The sequence below is a fragment of the Hyla sarda genome, chromosome 4 (genome assembly GCF_029499605.1).
Source record: "Hyla sarda isolate aHylSar1 chromosome 4, aHylSar1.hap1, whole genome shotgun sequence".
In the NCBI taxonomy this organism is placed as follows: Eukaryota; Metazoa; Chordata; class Amphibia; order Anura; family Hylidae; genus Hyla; species Hyla sarda.
Genome location: NC_079192.1, coordinates 75258557 through 75276720, shown reverse-complemented (window position 1 = coordinate 75276720; position 18164 = coordinate 75258557). Strand labels below are relative to the sequence as shown.

General features: G+C 43.2%; 1 protein-coding gene across 1 annotated transcript in view; it reads right to left on the bottom strand.

Annotated features, from left to right (window-relative positions):
* Positions 1-2070: 2070 nt before the first annotated feature.
* LOC130366835 (prion-like protein doppel) overlaps positions 2071-18164 on the bottom strand; it is a 46234-nt gene continuing 30140 nt past the window's right edge. Inside the window, exon 2 of the mRNA XM_056569215.1 lies at positions 2071-4612. Coding sequence (XP_056425190.1) covers positions 4098-4601 — 504 coding nt within the window. The 5' untranslated portion in view covers positions 4602-4612 and the 3' untranslated portion in view covers positions 2071-4097. The remainder of the gene's footprint in view (positions 4613-18164) is intronic.

Genomic DNA, 18164 nt, shown 5'->3' with positions numbered 1-18164 from the left:
TAACACCAAATGGGGGTCCCAACCAGCCCTGATCAAGCAACCCCTTAAGCCTCTTAAAGGGCCAGCACACCCAAATCATCTTAAAGGGACAGCACACTCAATTCATCTTAAAGAGACGGCGCACTCAAATCATCTTAATGGTCTTCTACCTCTAAGTGTCAAGGGAGCAGTTGTCCAAGACATTGAAATGTCGTTGTCCTAATGTTATGGTCCTATAATGTGTTTGTCCAGGTCCAATAAAAATGTATATAAGTTATTGCACACCAAAAGTCACCGTGTACAGTCTATTTGATGTCTGGTAGTCTGCTTACAAGGGTTGTCCTGATTTATTCGGGATAAGCACATGTCACCCCCACCACCAGCATCTTGTACATATATAACAAACAGTATGTGTGGTACATTAATGCACACTAAAGTACACATAATGTACACGTAAAAAGCACACATAATGTACACATAAGTAGTGTATACCTCAGTCACATACAGTAATATTGTATCACTCAAAATTTCTCAGTCTACTCAATATCATATGTCAAATATTTCTAATGTCATATGTTCTCGTGTTCATGCGCAGGATATTTTCCTGGCCAGTAAGTACTCCTGATACTAAACTCGCACGTGGTCAATATGATGTAACAGAAATGTCAAAATGTTATCTACATCAGTAGTCTAGCATAAATGTCTAGAATAAACTTAAATATAATGTTCTTGGGAAAAGTGTTTTAAATGCCAAGGTACACCAGTAGCCAAGGCATTGGGCAGAGATCCTCAGGCAACCCAATCAGCAAATGTCTCATATATAGCCGTAAATCAATTCATGAGTAGTATGTAACATGCATAGTCAAAATGTCATGTTGTGTTAAATCCACTGTTTTGCATAGTCAAGTCATCAAATGTATAGTCAAAGGTCCTAAAGTAAAGTTATATGTATTGGTCCTAGTCATTATTAATCCTGTTCTCGGTTGAACACAAAAAATCAGACCATGTATGGACAATATTACAGAGACTTTTATGTTATCAGTTTTACCAAAGCAAATTTACCAGCCTGGAATGGACGTTTGTTTGCTGAAAATGCCTCAGGACTGCATCCGGCCCTAGGACCACCTCGACCCTTAACTCTGACAGAACTTGCATCGAGGGTGACTTGTGTTAAGTAGGGGGTTAATGTCCCTGTCAGGTTGAGTCCCTGTCAGGTTGGTTCTGTTCTACCCCTAGACCCTGTCAGGTTTAGTCCCTCAGTGACCTTTGGGCTCTCCTGCAGTGTCTCCCCTGCTGTTACTGTACTGTTAGCTATTTTATTTTATGGATAGTCAGTGTCCTAATGTATTGTTAGTAAAAATGACCTTTAGAGGACTCCAGCAGTTGTCTAAAGGACCTGTGAAATGTCTCATGTTATGTCTCTGTTGTCACATGTTACCCAGAGGGCACCAGCTTAACCTATGACCCGCAGCTTGACCAATGGGCCTTAGTCCAGCCCCCACTATATTAAGGGATGGCCATTACAATCTCTTCTCTTTCTTTACTGAGAATCAGCCAGAACAGATGTCTCAGTGTTAGTGATCAGCTCCCTGGAAGGCCACAAAAGCTACAGTCATTCCAGTAAGTCTCAAGTCTATGTCTGCTGTCACTGAAACTAGTCAAGCCCTGCATATAGTCAATTCCAATCTTGAGTCAAGTTAATTACAAATATATTGGTCCAGCAAGTTGCAAGGTCCTTCTGGGTTCCTGGCCACCTCTCTGGGATCCTGGCCTAGCTGTGAAGACAATTCCATCTGTCTTATACGCAGTAAAGCCTCTGTTAAACCATAACTGGTTGTGGACTCTCCTTTCACTACTAGCCATTGGAATAGCGGAGATACTGTTGTGTGGTCCTGGTACCCAAAAGCACTCCGGCATCACGAACACTAGAGGTTAATACCATCTTGCCCCTGTGGTTAATACCATCTGATTCCGCTACCTACACCGCTACACCTGTGGTCCCGCCATACACCGGTGGTCCACTACAATAACATCTGCCCTTCATCTACCTTGCATTGCTCCCCGACTCCACACAGCCAAATGTATATCATATACTGTACATCACAGACCCAGTTTATTGTTACATTGAAGACATAGTTTATACTTTACACTTCAAGTAATACTCATACTGTAATACATAGATTGCATGAGACCTGGCATTGACAACAAAAGCCACAAATACATAGTTATACAATCTTTCCAGTGTTACATTTGTCAAGGATTACATTCTATAAATAAGTGGTTATATACCTCTCCCCATAATGTGGTTGTCTGGCCATGTAAAATGTTTCAAAAACAGATCAGAATGTTGTAAAATAATAAAACAAGTATTACTCACCTTACCTATCCCCCACTGCTCCCTGCAAGTCTCTGCTTCCTGGATCCTCTCCCCACAGACATGTAACCACTACACAAATCACTGATAAGGTAATGACTACTTCTTTGATTATTTTGTAACATTCTGAAATGTATTTTATCTTTTTTTTTTTTTTATTCAAAAGGCCGGACTGTCCCTTTTACAGAGATATCGTGGAATTCTGAATTATGTAATACCTCAAGTAATGTGAAAAAATGTTTGGTCCAATAAAGGATGCAGAGGGCACAACTGCATCCAGGACTGTGCCCTGTGCCTGGAGGGCCTAACTAAAACCAATGGTTGTGAAGATACAATAATCTGATGAAATATGTATAAATGCTTAAATACTTTCCGATTAAACTACTTGTTTACATCAGAATTAGATATTAGTTCATTGGATATTTCCACCAATTTCATACAGCATCAAACTGCACCTCTGTGGGCAACGTGTGGATAACAATAATGGCTAAACGAACCGTGACAATAAAGAACAGTGACAATAAGGGGTCTCCATGTGTCACTATTCAATACTTTATGGGGTGTCATATGTGCAGAACAAAATGAATGCCCCTAGGGTTGAATAGCTAGCTCCCTATAGACAGCATTAGGTGGAGCATGCCACTTTTGTTTTTTTATTGGACCAGTATGGAGTTTGGCTAAAAAAACTTTCACGTGCATTTGAGACAAACAAAGGTCCATTAAAGAAGCACTCTAGGTTTTTTCTTTTTTGTTTGCTTATATAGTGCAGCATAGGTGATTATTAGAAAATAATTTAGAAGTTATTGTATATGCCTTGCACCTACCTGTTTTAGCTGATGTGACAGGCATGGATTTTAAGTTACATTGAATCTCTTTCAGAACAGGAATTTTTTCTCATGCTAACTGGCTTTGCAGAGAGAGAGGGTGGAGTGTAATCACTGCAATTTACCTAATGAGAGCAACCCAATCACCTGGCTAGCCTATACTGCCGTGATTGGTTGGAATCAATTTCCACTACATGCCGTTTTGATGCGTTTTCTTCAAAAAGCATTTTTTTTTTTGCCATGAGGAGAAAGTGATTTCATCTATAATCAAAAATAAAGATTTATAGATTTTAGGCTGTGTTCACATCTTACTGCATTTTTGATAAATTTGAAACATGTATCAAAAACATATGACTTGATACATCTAACTTTCAAAAATTGTTGTGCAAATGACACATTTCTAGCATGGTTTGCACAATAGTGGTAAATAGCAGAATTTTTACCACAAGTTCAGGAAAATTACAACAAGAATAGAAAAAAAACTAAACAAAAATGCATAGTATTTTTAACTACTATATATCCTGATCCCACAGAGAGAGCAGCAGTATACAGATAGAGCTGGGTGGGGAGTTGTAGGGTCTGGGAGCTGGCAGGAGAGTTTGATAGGTGATGATGATCATCCCGTAGTTCACAGGAAGTCAGCTAAACCAGGACAGACCACTTCCTGAGACACAATAAACACTATAATTTTCTGTGGGTCAGACTTTGATCACATGACTCAGTTACAGCAAAGAAACACATGGATGCAGCTATGCTGGAATGATACAAATGGTGCTATAGGACTAGTGTTGATGAGTGTGGATGAGACCTGAACTCTGTCTTGTTTAGATGAAGATGGATAACATAAATACTTCATTTTGGTGTACTGTCAGGAAAGGGCGGCAGGACTAAGCCAGAGTGTATTACATTATACAGTACCATTAGTCGAGCATTTTAATAACAATTAACATGGCTATTATTGTTAACCCTATCCATGATCCTCCGGGATATAGGCCAGCACTCCTGTTATAAATCTCTGAGCAAAGGAATGTTATAATACGTAATGTCACCCTCGTATTGACATCGGAGCTGAGCGTTGATAGCTTGTCCTTGTTTAGCTCCAGCTCTAAAGTGGTGTTCGTGCAGGTCCCCAGGAATTCTTCATAGTCAGGGACTGTGCTAGGCCGGGGATAGTGGAGTTCATCAGGAAACATGGTGTAATTTGCAGCGTAAGCCAGAGATTCATCTGTCACGTTGAACTGAAGGCTAAGACCTTTACCTCTATAGAATAGCTGACCTGGTTTCTTGACAGTATTTGTTTTAGGTATATTGGGCTTTTTATTGCTGTTTGGTGTCTTGCTGGTCCTTGATTTAATGCGAGAGAGACCACTGTGTATACTGAGCAGGATCAGCACCAGGCAGGGGATCAGGTAAGAGGATCTCATTCTAACAGCACCTGTAAAAAAGATTGAAATACTGTATTAGAAAGACATTCTGTTTAACTAATGTTAAAGGGGTACTCTGCCCCTAGACATCTTATCACCTATCCAAGGGATAGAAGATAAAATGTCTGATCCTGGGGGTCTTGCTGCTGGGACAACCTGCAAACTCCGGCCCGGCACCCTGGTGTTCAGAACATTTTCATTAAAGGGGTATTCCGCTGCTCAGCATTTGGAACAAACTGTTCTGAACGCTGGAGCCGGAATCGGGAGCTCGTGATGTCATAGCCCCACCCCCTCATGATGTCACATCCTGCCCCCTCAATGCAAGTCTATGGGAGGGGGCGTGACGTCCGTCACACCCCCTCCCATGGACTTGCATTGAGGGGACGGGACATGACATCATAAGGGGGCGGGGCTATGACGTCATGAGCTCCCGGCACCGGCTCCAGCGTTCAGAACAGTTTGTTCCAAACGCTGAGCAGCGGAGTACCCCTTTAATGTCTATGTGAGATATATGGAGAGAGCGTGACAGCTGTGGTCACTCGTAATCTGGCACGGAGCAGAGTTCGCTCCTTGTAGTAGAAAACTGGGGTGAGGGCCAGAGATAGTAGGGAATCCCAGCGGCCAGATCCCGCCCATAATCAGACATCTTAGCCCCTATCTCCTTGGCATAGTTCCACCTTAAATACATATTTTAAAAGAAAAGTTCTTGAAGGGAATCACCTTTCAAAAACTTTTATTACATTTGTTTTAGTAAAAGACTGTCTTTAAAAGTTAATATTGCTGTTTTTATTTTTATGAATTCTGTTTGATCTGGGGTCTGCCATTTGTAATAGCATCTGTGTAGTGCACTTATTATAACTATTATGCCAATAGGACAGCAGGCAATCCCTACTGTCTAAAGGGGTATTCCAGGATTTTTTTTTTTCTTATAGCAACTGGCTCCAGAAAGTTAAACAGATTTGTAAATTACTTCTATTAAAAAATCTTAATCCTTCCAATAATTATCAGCTGCTGAAGTTAAGTTGTTCTTTTCTCTCTGGCCATAATGCTCTCTGCTGACATCTCTGCTTGTCTCGGGAACTGCACAGAGTAGAAGAGGTTTGCTATGGGGATTTGTTTCTACTCTGGACAGTTCCCGAGACAGGTGTCATCAGAGAGCACTTAGACAGAGCAACTTAAGCAGCTCAAAAGTACTGAAAGGATTAAGATTTTTCAATAGAAATGATTTACAAATCTAATTTTCTAGAGGCAGTTCTCACACTAAGGGTACGTTCAGATGAGCAGATCAACAGCGTATTTTACGCTTCAGATCCGCTGCCGAAGGACCCCTACAGGGTACCTCAAATGTGCCTGCTCAGAGCAGCACTACTCCGCTACTAGCTGACACACTGCTGTGAACGTACCCTAATACACAAAAAGCGGGGGAAATTCATCAGAAATTCACAACATAGTGAATGACTGCAGCTGCAAATCTGCAGGTAAGATTTGCTGCAGATGTGACCCATGTGGAGTCACCCAAAGGGTAAAAAAAAATTTTTTCTCTCCAGACCACAGCATGGCAGTTTAGGCTCACAGGTGCCCAATGGAAAATACGGCCCTGTATACAGTCCACATGAGCCCACATCTATAACTATGCAGTATATACATGAAAACATTACAGATGGCTGGAGGGATGGATAGATAGATAGATATGAGCTAGATAGATAGATAAATAGATAACACAAACAAGGATAAGTTGGCCAGCACATACTGATACCAAACTACTGCATGGACCCAGCATACAGGTGCACGCTGCTAGGCTAAATATACATAAACAGGAGAATACAACAGCACACTGCTAGCACAAAGATACAGATAAAACATGAAATGCTATATTAGTAGTTTGGTAACAGTAGTGCTGACCAACTTATCCTTGTTTGTGTTATACATATGGGTGAGTGGCTACCTCCATGTTGGCTCCTGCACCCCACCCATCTTATAAGGTGCTGGATGTTCCAGACCTTATAAGCCTGGTAACTGATTGCACAGAGGCACATTCACAGTGTAGGGTCCGTCCCAATGAGGTCACCTTATCGTGGTGGGATGGTCCAAACTATTTGGCCAAATGGTGAGCAAAGCACCTCAATTTTTTTATTTTTTGCATTGTAGCAATATAGAATTTCATGTTTTATGTGTATCTTTGTGCAGCAGTGTGTTGCTGCATTCTCCTGTTTATAGATAAATAAATAGATAGACAGATAGATATGAGATAGATAGATACTGAAACTTCTTTCAGCTAACTATCCAAATTTACACAAAAAGTGGTCTTTTATGAAGGGGGTTCTCTGAAAGAAAAAAGTATAAAAAATGCTGTTTTAATGGGGTCATCAATCATGCACATCACACATATAAACACAAATCATGATTAAATGGGTATTCTGGGATAGAAAAATGTATCCCCTTTCCCAAGGATAGGGGATAAGTGTCAGATCATGGGAGCTGGGACTCCCTGTGATCTCCTGCATGGCGTCCCTGCTCTCCTCCTGAATAAAGCGTGTCAACCACACACCAAGTGGTGGCCAACATGGCTCCTCCATGCATCTCTATGGGAGAGCCAGAGTGCTGCACACGGGAATCTCTGGCTCTACTATAGAGTGTGTTGGCCACAGTGGAGGAGGCTGTGGGACATCAATGGGGTTCTAGCGGTCAGGACCCCCGCGATCTGACATTTATCTGGAATATCCCTTTAACCCCTTAACGACAATGGATGTAAATGTACATCATGGTGAAGTGGTACTTAGCGCACCATGACGTACATTTATGCGCCGACATTTATGCGCCGACATGATCCCAGCAGGTCCCAGCTGATATCAGCACCCAGGGACCCGCCGGTAATGGCGGACATCACGATTGCGCGGATGTCCGCCATTAACCCCTCCGATGCCGTGATCAATACAGATCACGGCATCTGCGGCATTGCGGTAGTTTGAATGGACGATCGGATCGCCCACAGCGCTGCCGCGTAGATCCGATCATCCAGCATGACAGCCGGAGGTCCCCTCTCCTGGCTCCGGCCGTCTCCCGGGGTCTTCTGCTCTGGTCTGCGATCGAGCAGACCAGAGCAGAAGATCACCGATAATACTGAGCAGTGCTGTGTCCTATACATAGCACTGCACAGTATTAGCAATCAACTTATAAACAATAAGTATAAGCAACTTATAAGCAATCAATTTATAAACAAATAGAGAGGGCCGCCCGGGCAGGTACAGTGGTAATAATGGGAGATTTTAACTATCCAGATATAGATTGGGGCCGGGGGCTGGCGAAAACTACAAAGGGGAGAAAATTCCTAAATTTATTGCAGGATAATTTTATGGGCCAGTTTGTGGAGGACCCAACAAGAAGTGATGCCTTGTTGGATCTGATCATTTCCAACAACGCAGAGCTGGTTGGTAATGTAACTGTGCGGGAAAACCTTGGTAATAGCGACCACAATATAGTTACTTTTGACTTAAAATGTAGAAAACAAAGACAGGCGGGGAAGGCAAAAACATATAACTTTAAAAAGGCAAACTTCCCTGGGCTGAGATCTGCACTACAGGACATAGACTGGGGGAGGTGTTCTCAAATACTGATACAGAAGGTAAATGGGACATCTTTAAATCAACTCTAAATAACTATACAGCTAAATATATACCAAAGGGGAACAAATATAAACCATTAAAACTAAATCCTACATGGCTGACAAATGATGTTAAAAGAGCAATAAACAACAAAAAAATAGCCTTCAAAAAATTCAAATCTGATGGGTCAGCTATAACATTTAAACAGTACAAGGAGCTTAATAAAATCTGTAAAAATGTAATAAAAACAGCAAAAATTCAAAATGAGAGACAGGTGGCCAAAGAAAGCAAAACTAATCCTAAATATTTTTTTAGATATATAAATACAAAAAAACCAAGGACAGAGCATGTAGGACCCCTTAATAATGATAATGGGGAGGTTGTCACAGGCGATCAAGAGAAGGCGGAGTTACTGAATGGGTTCTTTAGTTCTGTATACACTATGGAAAAAGGAGCTGACATTGGCCAGGTCAGTGCTGGTAACACATCATATAATGTACTGAACTGGCTTAATGTAGAGATGGTACAAGGTAAGTTAAGTAAAGTAAATGTAAGCAGATCTCCAGTGCCGGATGGACTACACCCAAGAGTTCTTAGAGAGGTAAGTTCAGTAATATCTGTACCCTTGTTCATGATATTTAGAGATTCTCTGGTGTCTGGTATTGTGCCAAGGGATTGGCGCAAGGCGAATGTGGTACCAATCTTTAAGAAGGGCTCTAGGTCTTCGCCAGGCAATTATAGACCGGTAAGTCTAACGTGCATTGTGGGTAAATTGTTTGAAGGACTTATAAGGGATTACATACAGGAATACATAGGGGATAATAGTATTATAAGTGATAGCCAGCATGGGTTTACTAAGGATAGAAGTTGTCAAACCAATCTAATTTGCTTTTATGAAGAGGTGAGTAAAAGCCTTGACAGAGGCATGGCTGTGGATATAGTGTTTCTGGATTTTGCCAAAGCGTTTCATATTGTCCCTCACAGACGTCTGACAGGTAAGTTAAGGTCCTTGGGCTTGCAAACTTTAGTTTGTAACTGGATTGAACACTGGCTCATGGATCGTACCCAGAGAGTGGTGGTCAATGATTCGTACTCTGATTGGTCCCCGGTTATTAGTGGTGTACCCCAAGGTTCAGTACTGGGACCGCTGCTGTTTAACTTATTTATCAATGATATAGAGGATGGTATTAACAGCTCTGTTTCTATCTTTGCAGATGACACCAAGCATTGTAGCACAGTACAGTCTATAGAGGATGTGCATAAGTTACAAGATGACTTGGATAGACTAAGTGTCTGGGCATCCACTTGGCAAATGAGGTTCAATGTGGATAAATGTAAAGTTATGCATCTGGGTACTAAGAACATGCATGCGTCGTATGTCTTAGGGGGGATTAAACTGGCAGAGTCACTGGTAGAGAAGGATCTGGGTGTACTTGTAGATCACAGACTACAGAATAGCATGCAATGTCAGGCTGCTGCTTCCAAAGCCAGCAGGATATTGTCATGTATAAAAAGAGGCATGGACTCGAGGGACAGGGACATAATACTCCCCCTTTATAAAGCATTGGTACGGCCTCACCTGGAATATGCTGTTCAGTTTTGGTCGCCTGTTCATAAAAGGGACACTGCGGAGTTGGAAAGGGTGCAGAGACGCGCGGCTAAACTAATATGGGGCACGGAACATCTTAGCTATGAGGAGCGATTAAAGGAGTTACAATTGTTTAGTCTTGAGAAGAGACGTTTAAGGGGGGATATGATAAACGTATATAAGTATATAAATGGCCCATACAAAAAATATGGAGAAAAACTGTTCCAGGTTAAACCCCCCCAAAGGATGAGGGGGCACTCCCTCCGTCTGGAGAAGAAAAGGTTTAGTCTAAAGGGGCGACACGCCTTCTTTACCGTGAGGACTGTGAATTTATGGAACGGTCTACCTCAGGAACTGGTCACAGCAGGAACAATTAACAGCTTTAAAACAGGGTTAGATACATTCCTGGAACAAAATAACATTAATGCTTATGCAGAATTATAAAACGACATCCCTTTCCCTTATCCCCTTACACCCTTCCCTTTAATTCCCTGGTTGGACTTGATGGACGTATGTCTTTTTTCAACAATACTAACTATGTAACTATGTAACTGATTGCAATGAATAGTCCCCTATGGGGACATAAAAAGTGTAAAAAAAAAAAAAGTAAAAAAATGTAAAATAAAAAAGTTAAAAAATGTGAAACATCGCCTCCCCCAATAAAAAGTAAAACGTCCGTTTTTCCCTATTTTACCCCCAAGAAATCGTAAAAAAATAATGAATACACATATTTGGTATTGCCGCGTGCGTAAAAGTATGAACTATTAAAATATATTGTTAATTATCCCGTAAGGTGAACTGCGTAAACGTAAAAAAAAAAAAAAAAAAGTCCAAAATTGCTGCTTTTTTGTCACATTTTATAAAAAAAAAATTAATAAAAAATTAATAGAAAGTAAAACCTAAGCAAAAGTGGTACTGATAAAAACTACAGATCATGGCTCAAAAAATGAGCTATCATATCGCCCCATATACGGAAAAAAGAGAAAGTTATAGATGGTCAAAATAGGGCAATTTCAAACATGCTAATTTTGTTAAAATGGTTTGAGATTTTTTTTAAGCGGTACAATTATTGAAAAGTATATACCATGGGTATCATTTTAATTGTACTGACCCACAGAATAAAGAAAACAAAACCTTCCAAAATTTGCTAAATTGCGGTTTTCTTTTCAATTTTCCCACATAAATAATATTTGTTTGGTTGCGCCATACATTTTATGGTAAAATAAGTGATGTAATTACAAAAAACAATTGGTGACGCAAAAAACAAGCCCTCATATGGGTCTGTGGATGGAAATATAAGAGAGTTATGATTTTTAGAAGGCGAGGAGGAAAAAACGAAAATGCAAAAATAAAATTGGTCTGGTCCTTGAGGCCAAAATGGGCTTGTCCTTAAGGGGTTAAAGAGTCAAAAATTTTCTCAGTTTGGTACCACATTCCTTGTCCTCAGCATTGCTTCCCATCTGATTTATAGTCACCATCTAATTTATAGTCCCCAGAATGGCTTCTGTCACGATTCGGCTTGGCTGGAGGTGGATCCTCTGTGCCAGAGAGGGATTGGCGTGGACCGTGTCGGTGGACCGGTTCTAAGTTGCTACTGGTATTCACCAGAGCCTGCCACAAAGCGGGATGGTCTTGCAGCGGCGGTAGCAACCAGGTCGTATCCACCGGCAACGGCTCAACCTCTCTGACTGCTGAGATAAGCGCGGTACAAGGGAGTAGACGAGAGCAAGGTCGGACGTAGCAGAAGGTCAGGGCAGGCAGCAGGGATCGTAGTCAGGGGCAACGGCAGGAGGTCTGGAACACAGGCTAGGAACACACAAGGAAACGCTTTCACTGGCACAATGGCAACAAGATCCGGCAGGGAAGTGTAGGGGAAGTGAGGTGACATAGCCAGGGAGCAGGTGGAAGCTAATTAGGCTGATTGGGCCAGGCACCAATCACTGGTGCACTGGCCCTTTAAATCTTAGAGAGCTGGCGCGCGCGCACCCTAAGGAGCGGAGCCGCGCACGCCAGGACGTGACAGCCGGGGACCGGGACGGGTAAGTGACTTGGGATGCGATTCGCGAGCGGGCGCGTCCCGCTATGCGAATCGCATCCCCGCCGGCAATGTCAGTGCAGCGCTCCGGGTCAGCGGGTCTGACCGGGGCGCTGCAGAGAGAGAGACGCCGCGAGCGCTTCGGGGAGGAGCAGGGACCCGGAGCGCTCGTCGTAACAGTACCCCCCTTAGGTCTCCCCCTTTTTTTGTCCGGTAACTGCTTCAAGTGGGACGAGGACACTGGGAGCGATTGTAGGGTTTCCTCATCAAAGGCAGGCAGTTCAGAAGGAGTGGGAATGGGGAGGGAGGGCAGAGGGTGAAACTTGGCACGGGGCAGAGTGTTACCAGGACGGGGGCTAAGAGGAGGCAAAGCATAGTCCTGATAGGCCTTGGGGAGGCCAGGTGTAGGAGGAGGCACTGAGGCTTGCCTGACGGGACTGGGAGGAGACGTGAGGCATCTCTTCCGGCAAGCAGGACCCCAATTCTTGATCTCCCCGGTGGTCCAGTCAAGGGTGGGAGAATGATGCTGGAGCCATGGCAGACCGAGGAGGACTTCACAGGTACAGTTGGGAAGGACGAACAATTCAATCTTTTCATGATGGGGTCCAATGCACATTAAGAGAGGTTCTGTGCGGTAACGCACAGTACAGTCCAACTTCACTCCGTTGACGGAAGAAATGTAGAGCGGCTTGACGAGACGGGTCACCGGGATGCAGAACTTATTCACCAAAGAGTCCAGAATAAAATTTCCAGAAGCACCAGAGTCCAAGCAGGCCACGGCTGAGAGGGAGGAGTTGGCAGACGGAGAAATCCGCACGGGCACAGTGAGACGTGGAGAAGCAGATTTCGTACCAAGAGAGGCCACACCCACGTGAGCTGGGTGCGTGCGTGCGTTTCCCAGACGTGGAGGGCGAATAGGGCAATCCACCAAGAAGTGTTCGGTACTGGCGCAGTACAGACATAAATTGTTATCCCTACGGCGAGTCCTCTCTTCGTGGGTCAGACAAGACCGATCCACTTGCATAGCCTCCTCGGCGGGAGGCACAGGAGTAGATTGCAGAGGATACTGTGAGAGAGGTTCCCAGAGATCAAGGTCTTTTTCCTGGCGGAGCTCCTGCTGTCTCTCAGAAAAACGCATGTCAATGCGGGTGGCCAAATGGATAAGTTCTTGCAGGTTGGCAGGAATCTCTCGTGCGGCCAGCACATCCTTGATGTTACTGGATAGGCCTTTTTTAAAGGTCGCGCAGAGAGCCTCGTTATTCCAAGATAATTCGGAAGCGAGAGTACGAAATCGGATGGAGTACTCGCCTACTGAAGAATTACCCTGGACCAGGTTCAGCAGGGCAGTCTCGGCAGAAGAAGCTCGGGCTGGTTCCTCGAAGACACTACGGACTTCAGCGAAGAAGGACTGGACTGTGGCTGTGGCAGGATCATTGCGGTCCCAGAGCGGTGTGGCCCAAGACAAGGCCTTTCCAGAAAGAAGACTCACTACGAATGCCACCTTAGACCGTTCTGTAGGAAATTGGTTCGACAACATCTCCATATGTAGGGAACATTGAGACAGAAAGCCACGGCAGAGTCTAGAGTCCCCATCAAATTTGTCCGGCAGGGACAAGCGGAGGCTAGGAGCGGCCAGTTGCTGCGGAGGAGGTGCAGGAGCTGGCGGAGGAGATGGTTGCTGCTGTAGTATTGGCAGAAGTTGCTGTAACGTGGCGGTCAACTGCGACAGCTGCTGTCCTTGTTGGGCAATTTGCTGCGATTGCTGAGCGACCACCGTGGATAGGTCAGCGAGACTCGGCAGCGGCACCTCAGCGGGATCCATGGCCGGATCTACTGTCACGATTTGGCTTGGCTGGAGGTGGATCCTCTGTGCCAGAGAGGGATTGGCGTGGACCGTGTCGGTGGACCGGTTCTAAGTTGCTACTGGTATTCACCAGAGCCCGCCGCAAAGCGGGATGGTCTTGCAGCAGCGGTAGGAACCAGGTCGTATCCACCGGCAACGGCTCAACCTCTCTGACTGCTGAGATAAGCGCGGTACAAGGGAGTTGACAAGAGCAAGGTCGGACGTAGCAGAAGGTCAGGGCAGGCAGCAAGGATCGTAGTCAGGGGCAACGGCAGGAGGTCTGGAACACAGGCTAGGAACACACAAGGAAATGCTTTCACTGGCACAATGGCAACAAGATCCGGCAGGGAAGTGCAGAGGAAGTGAGGTGATATAGCCAGGGAGCAGGTGGAAGCTAATTAGGCTGATTGGGCCAGGCACCAATCACTGGTGCACTGGCCCTATAAATCTTAGAGAGCTGTCGCGCGCGCCCTAAGGAGCGGAGCCGCGCGCGCCAGGACGTGCCGGAAAGTCAAACAGATTTGTAAATTACTTCTATTAAAATTACTTCTATTAAAAAATCTTAATCCTTCCAGTACTTTTTAGGGGCTATATACTACAGAGGAAATGCTTATCTTTTTGGATTTCTCTGATGTCATGACCACAGTGCTCTCTGCTGACCTCTGCTGTCCATTTTAGGAACTGTCTAGAGCAGCATATGTTTGCTATGAGGATTTTCTCTTGCTCTGGACAGTTCCTAAAATGGACAGCAGAGGTCAGCAGAGAGCACTGTGGTCATGACAAAATCTAAAAAGATAAGCATTTCCTCTGTAGTATATAGCCCCCTAATAGAAGTAATTTACAAATCTGTTTAACTTGCTGGCACCAGTTGATTTAAAAAAAAAAAGTTTTCCACAGGAGTACCCCTTTAACCCTTTAAGGACCCAGCCAATTTTCACTGTAAGACCCGGCCATTTTTTGCACATCTGACCACTGTCACTTTAAGCATTAATAACTCTGGGATGCTTTTACCTTTCATTCTGATTCCGAGATAGTTTTTTCGTGACATATACTACTTGCCCGCTACCTCTTGATAACGCTACGTCGTAGCGAAACATGTTGAGGGGGGCAGAGTGGAGTTTTTAACAAGTCTAGCACTGCTGTTCCTAGCAATCTAGCGAGTGTGACCTGCAGGCACACGGGGTTGCTTTAACATAAATATATCACCATTAGCAGAGACATCTGCGCAAGCAAATCAGCTTACCAAAATAAAACAAAAAAAAAAGGAAACAGTGCTATTTGTTTTTAAATAGTGTGTAGAAACAAATAAAGTATTGAATTTTAACAAGTTAAGTAGTATATGGGAAATAAGGGTTATTTTTGGATTCCCAAAAGGGAATCTATAGGGAATTAAATATACTACTTTACGTTACTGGTAAAATTTTGTCGATACTTGCATCGTTTCTTGGTGAAAAATTTCAAAATTTGATTAAAAAATTGAAAATTTTGAATTTTTTTTTTACTTTGAAGCTCTCTGCTTATAAGGAAAATTAATATTCCAAATAAATTATATATTTATTCACATATACAATATGTCTACTTTATGATTGCATCATAATGTTGATATGTTTTAACTTTTGGAAGACATCAGAGGGCTTCAAAGTTCAGCAGCAATTTTCCAATTTTTCACAAAATTTTCAAAATCAAAATTTTTCATGGAGTAGTTCTGTTTTGAAGTGGATTTGAATGGCTTTCATATTAGAAATACCACACAAATGACCCCATTATAAAAACTGCACCCCCAAAGTATTCAAAGTGACATTCAAAAGGTTTGTTAACCCTTTAGGTGTTTCACAGGAATAGCAGCAAATTGAAGGAGAAAATTCAAAATCTTCATTTTTTACACTGGCATGTACCCAGTTTTTGCATTTTTACAAGGGGTAAAAGGAGAAAAATCTTCCTAAAATGTGTAGCCCAATTTCTCTCGAGTAAGGAAATACCTCATATGTGTATGTCAAGTGTACGGCGGGTGCAGTAGAGGGCTCAGAAGGGAAGGAGCGACAATGGGATTTTGGAGAGTGAGTTTTTCTGAAATGGTTTTTGTGGGACATGTCGCATTTAGGCCCCTTTTAAGCCCCTTAGAAGCCCCTATGGTGCCAGAACAGCAAAAAAAAAAAAAAAAAAACAAAACACATGGCATACTATTTTGGAAACTACACCCCTCAATGCACGTAACAAGGGGTCCAGTGAGCCTTAGCACCCCACAGGTGTTTGACGACTTTTTGTTAAAGTTGGATGTGTAAATGATTTAGTTATTTTTTTCCACTAAAATGCTAGTTTTCCCCAATATTTAAAATTTTTACAAGGGATAATAGGACAAAATACCCCCCAAAATTTGTAACCCCATCTCTTCTGAGTATGGAAATACCCCAAGTGTGGACGTCAAGTGCTCTGCGGGCGCACTACAATGCTCAGAAGAGAAGGAGTCACATTTGGCTTTTGAAAAGCGAATTTTGCTGAAATGGTTTTTGGAGGGCATGTCGCATTTAGGAAGCCCCTATGGTGCCAGAACAGCAAAAAAAAGAAACACATGGCATACTGTTTTAGAAACTACACCCCTCAAGGAACACATCAAGGGGTACAGTGAGCCTTAAAACCTCACAGGTGTTTGACGACTTTTTGCTAAAGTCGGATGTGTAAATGAAGAAAAAAAAATTCACTAAATTGCTTGTTTTCCCCCACATTTTATATTTTTACAAGGGGTAATAGGAGAAAATGACCCCAAAAATTTGTAACCCCATTTCTTCTGAGTATGGAAATACCCAATGTGTGGACATCAAGTGATCTGCTGGCGCACTACAATGCTCAGAAGAGAAGGAGCACCATTGAGCATTTGAAGACAGAATTTGGTTGGAATAGAAGTCGGGGGCCATGTGCGTTTACAAAGCCCCCCCGTGGTGCCAGAACAGTGGACCCCCCCACGTGACCCCATTTTGGAAACTACACCACCCACAGAATTTAATAAGGGGTGCAGTGAGCATTTACACCCCACTGGCGTTTGATAGATCTTTGGAACAGTGGGCTGTGCAAATGAAAAATAAAATTTTTCATTTTCACGGACCACTGTTCCAAAAATCGGTCAGACACCTGTGGGGCGTAAATGCTCACTGTACCCCTTATTCCATTACGTGAGGGGTGTAGTTTCCAAAATTGGGTCATATGTGGGGGGGGGGGGGTCCATTGTTCTGGCTCTATGGAGGCTTTGTAAACACACGTAGCCTTCAATTCCGGACAAATTTTATCTTCAAAATCCCAATGGTGCTCCTTCTCTTCTGAGCATTGTAGTTCGCCCGCCGAGCACTTTACATCCACATATGGGGTATTTTCTTACTCAGAAAAAATGGGGTTACAAAATTTTTTTTTTGGGGGGGGGGGGGGGGGTTACCTATGTTTCCTTTTGAAAATGAAACATTTTGGGTAACACCAGCATTTTTGTGAAATTTTTAATTTTTTTTATTTTTCCATCCAACTTTAATGAAAATTCGTCAAACACCTGTGGGGTGTTAAGGCTCACTATACCACTTGTTACTTTCCGTGAGGGGTGTAGTTTCCAAAATGGGGTCACATGTGGGTATTTATTTTTTTGCGTTTATGTCAGAACCGCTGTAAAATCAGCCACCCCTGTGCAAATCACCAATTTAGGCCTCAAATGTACATAGTGCGCTCTCACTCTTGAGCCTTGTTATGCGCCCGCAGAGCATTTTACGCCCACATATGGGGTATTTCCATACTCAGGAGAAATTGTGTTCCAAATTTTGGGGGGCTTTTTTTTCCTTTTAACACTTGTGAAAATAAAAAGTAAAGGACAACACCAGCATGTTAGTGTAAAATTTTAAATTTTTTTACACTGACAGGCTGGTGTAGCCCCCAACTTTTCCTTTTCATAAGGGGTAAAAGGAGAAAAAGCCCCCCAAAATTTGTAACGCAATTTCTCCCGATTATGGAGGTACCCAATATGTGGCCCTAAACTGTTTCCTTGAAATACGACAGGGCTCCAAAGTGACAGAGCGCTATACGCATTTGAGGACTAAATTAGGGATTGCATAGGGGTGGACATAGGGGAATTCTATGCCAGTGATTCCCAAACAGCTGTTGCTAAACTCCAAGCATGCCTGGACAGTCAGTGGCTGTCCGGAAATGCTGGGAGTTGTTGTTTTGCAACAGCTGGAGGCTCCGTTTTGGAAACACTGCCGTACAATAAATTTTTCATTTTTATTGGGGGGACAGTGTAAGGGGGTGTATGTGTAGTGTTTTACCCTTTATTATGTGTTAGTGTAGTGTAGTGTAGTGTAGTGTTTTTAGGGTACATTCACACGGGTGTAGGTTTACAGTGAGCTTCCCGCTAGAAATTTGTGCTGCGGTGAAAAATTTGCCGCAGCTCATACTTGAAGCAGGAAACTTACTGTAAACCCGCCCGTGTGAATGTACCCTGTACGTTCACATGGGGGGGCAAACC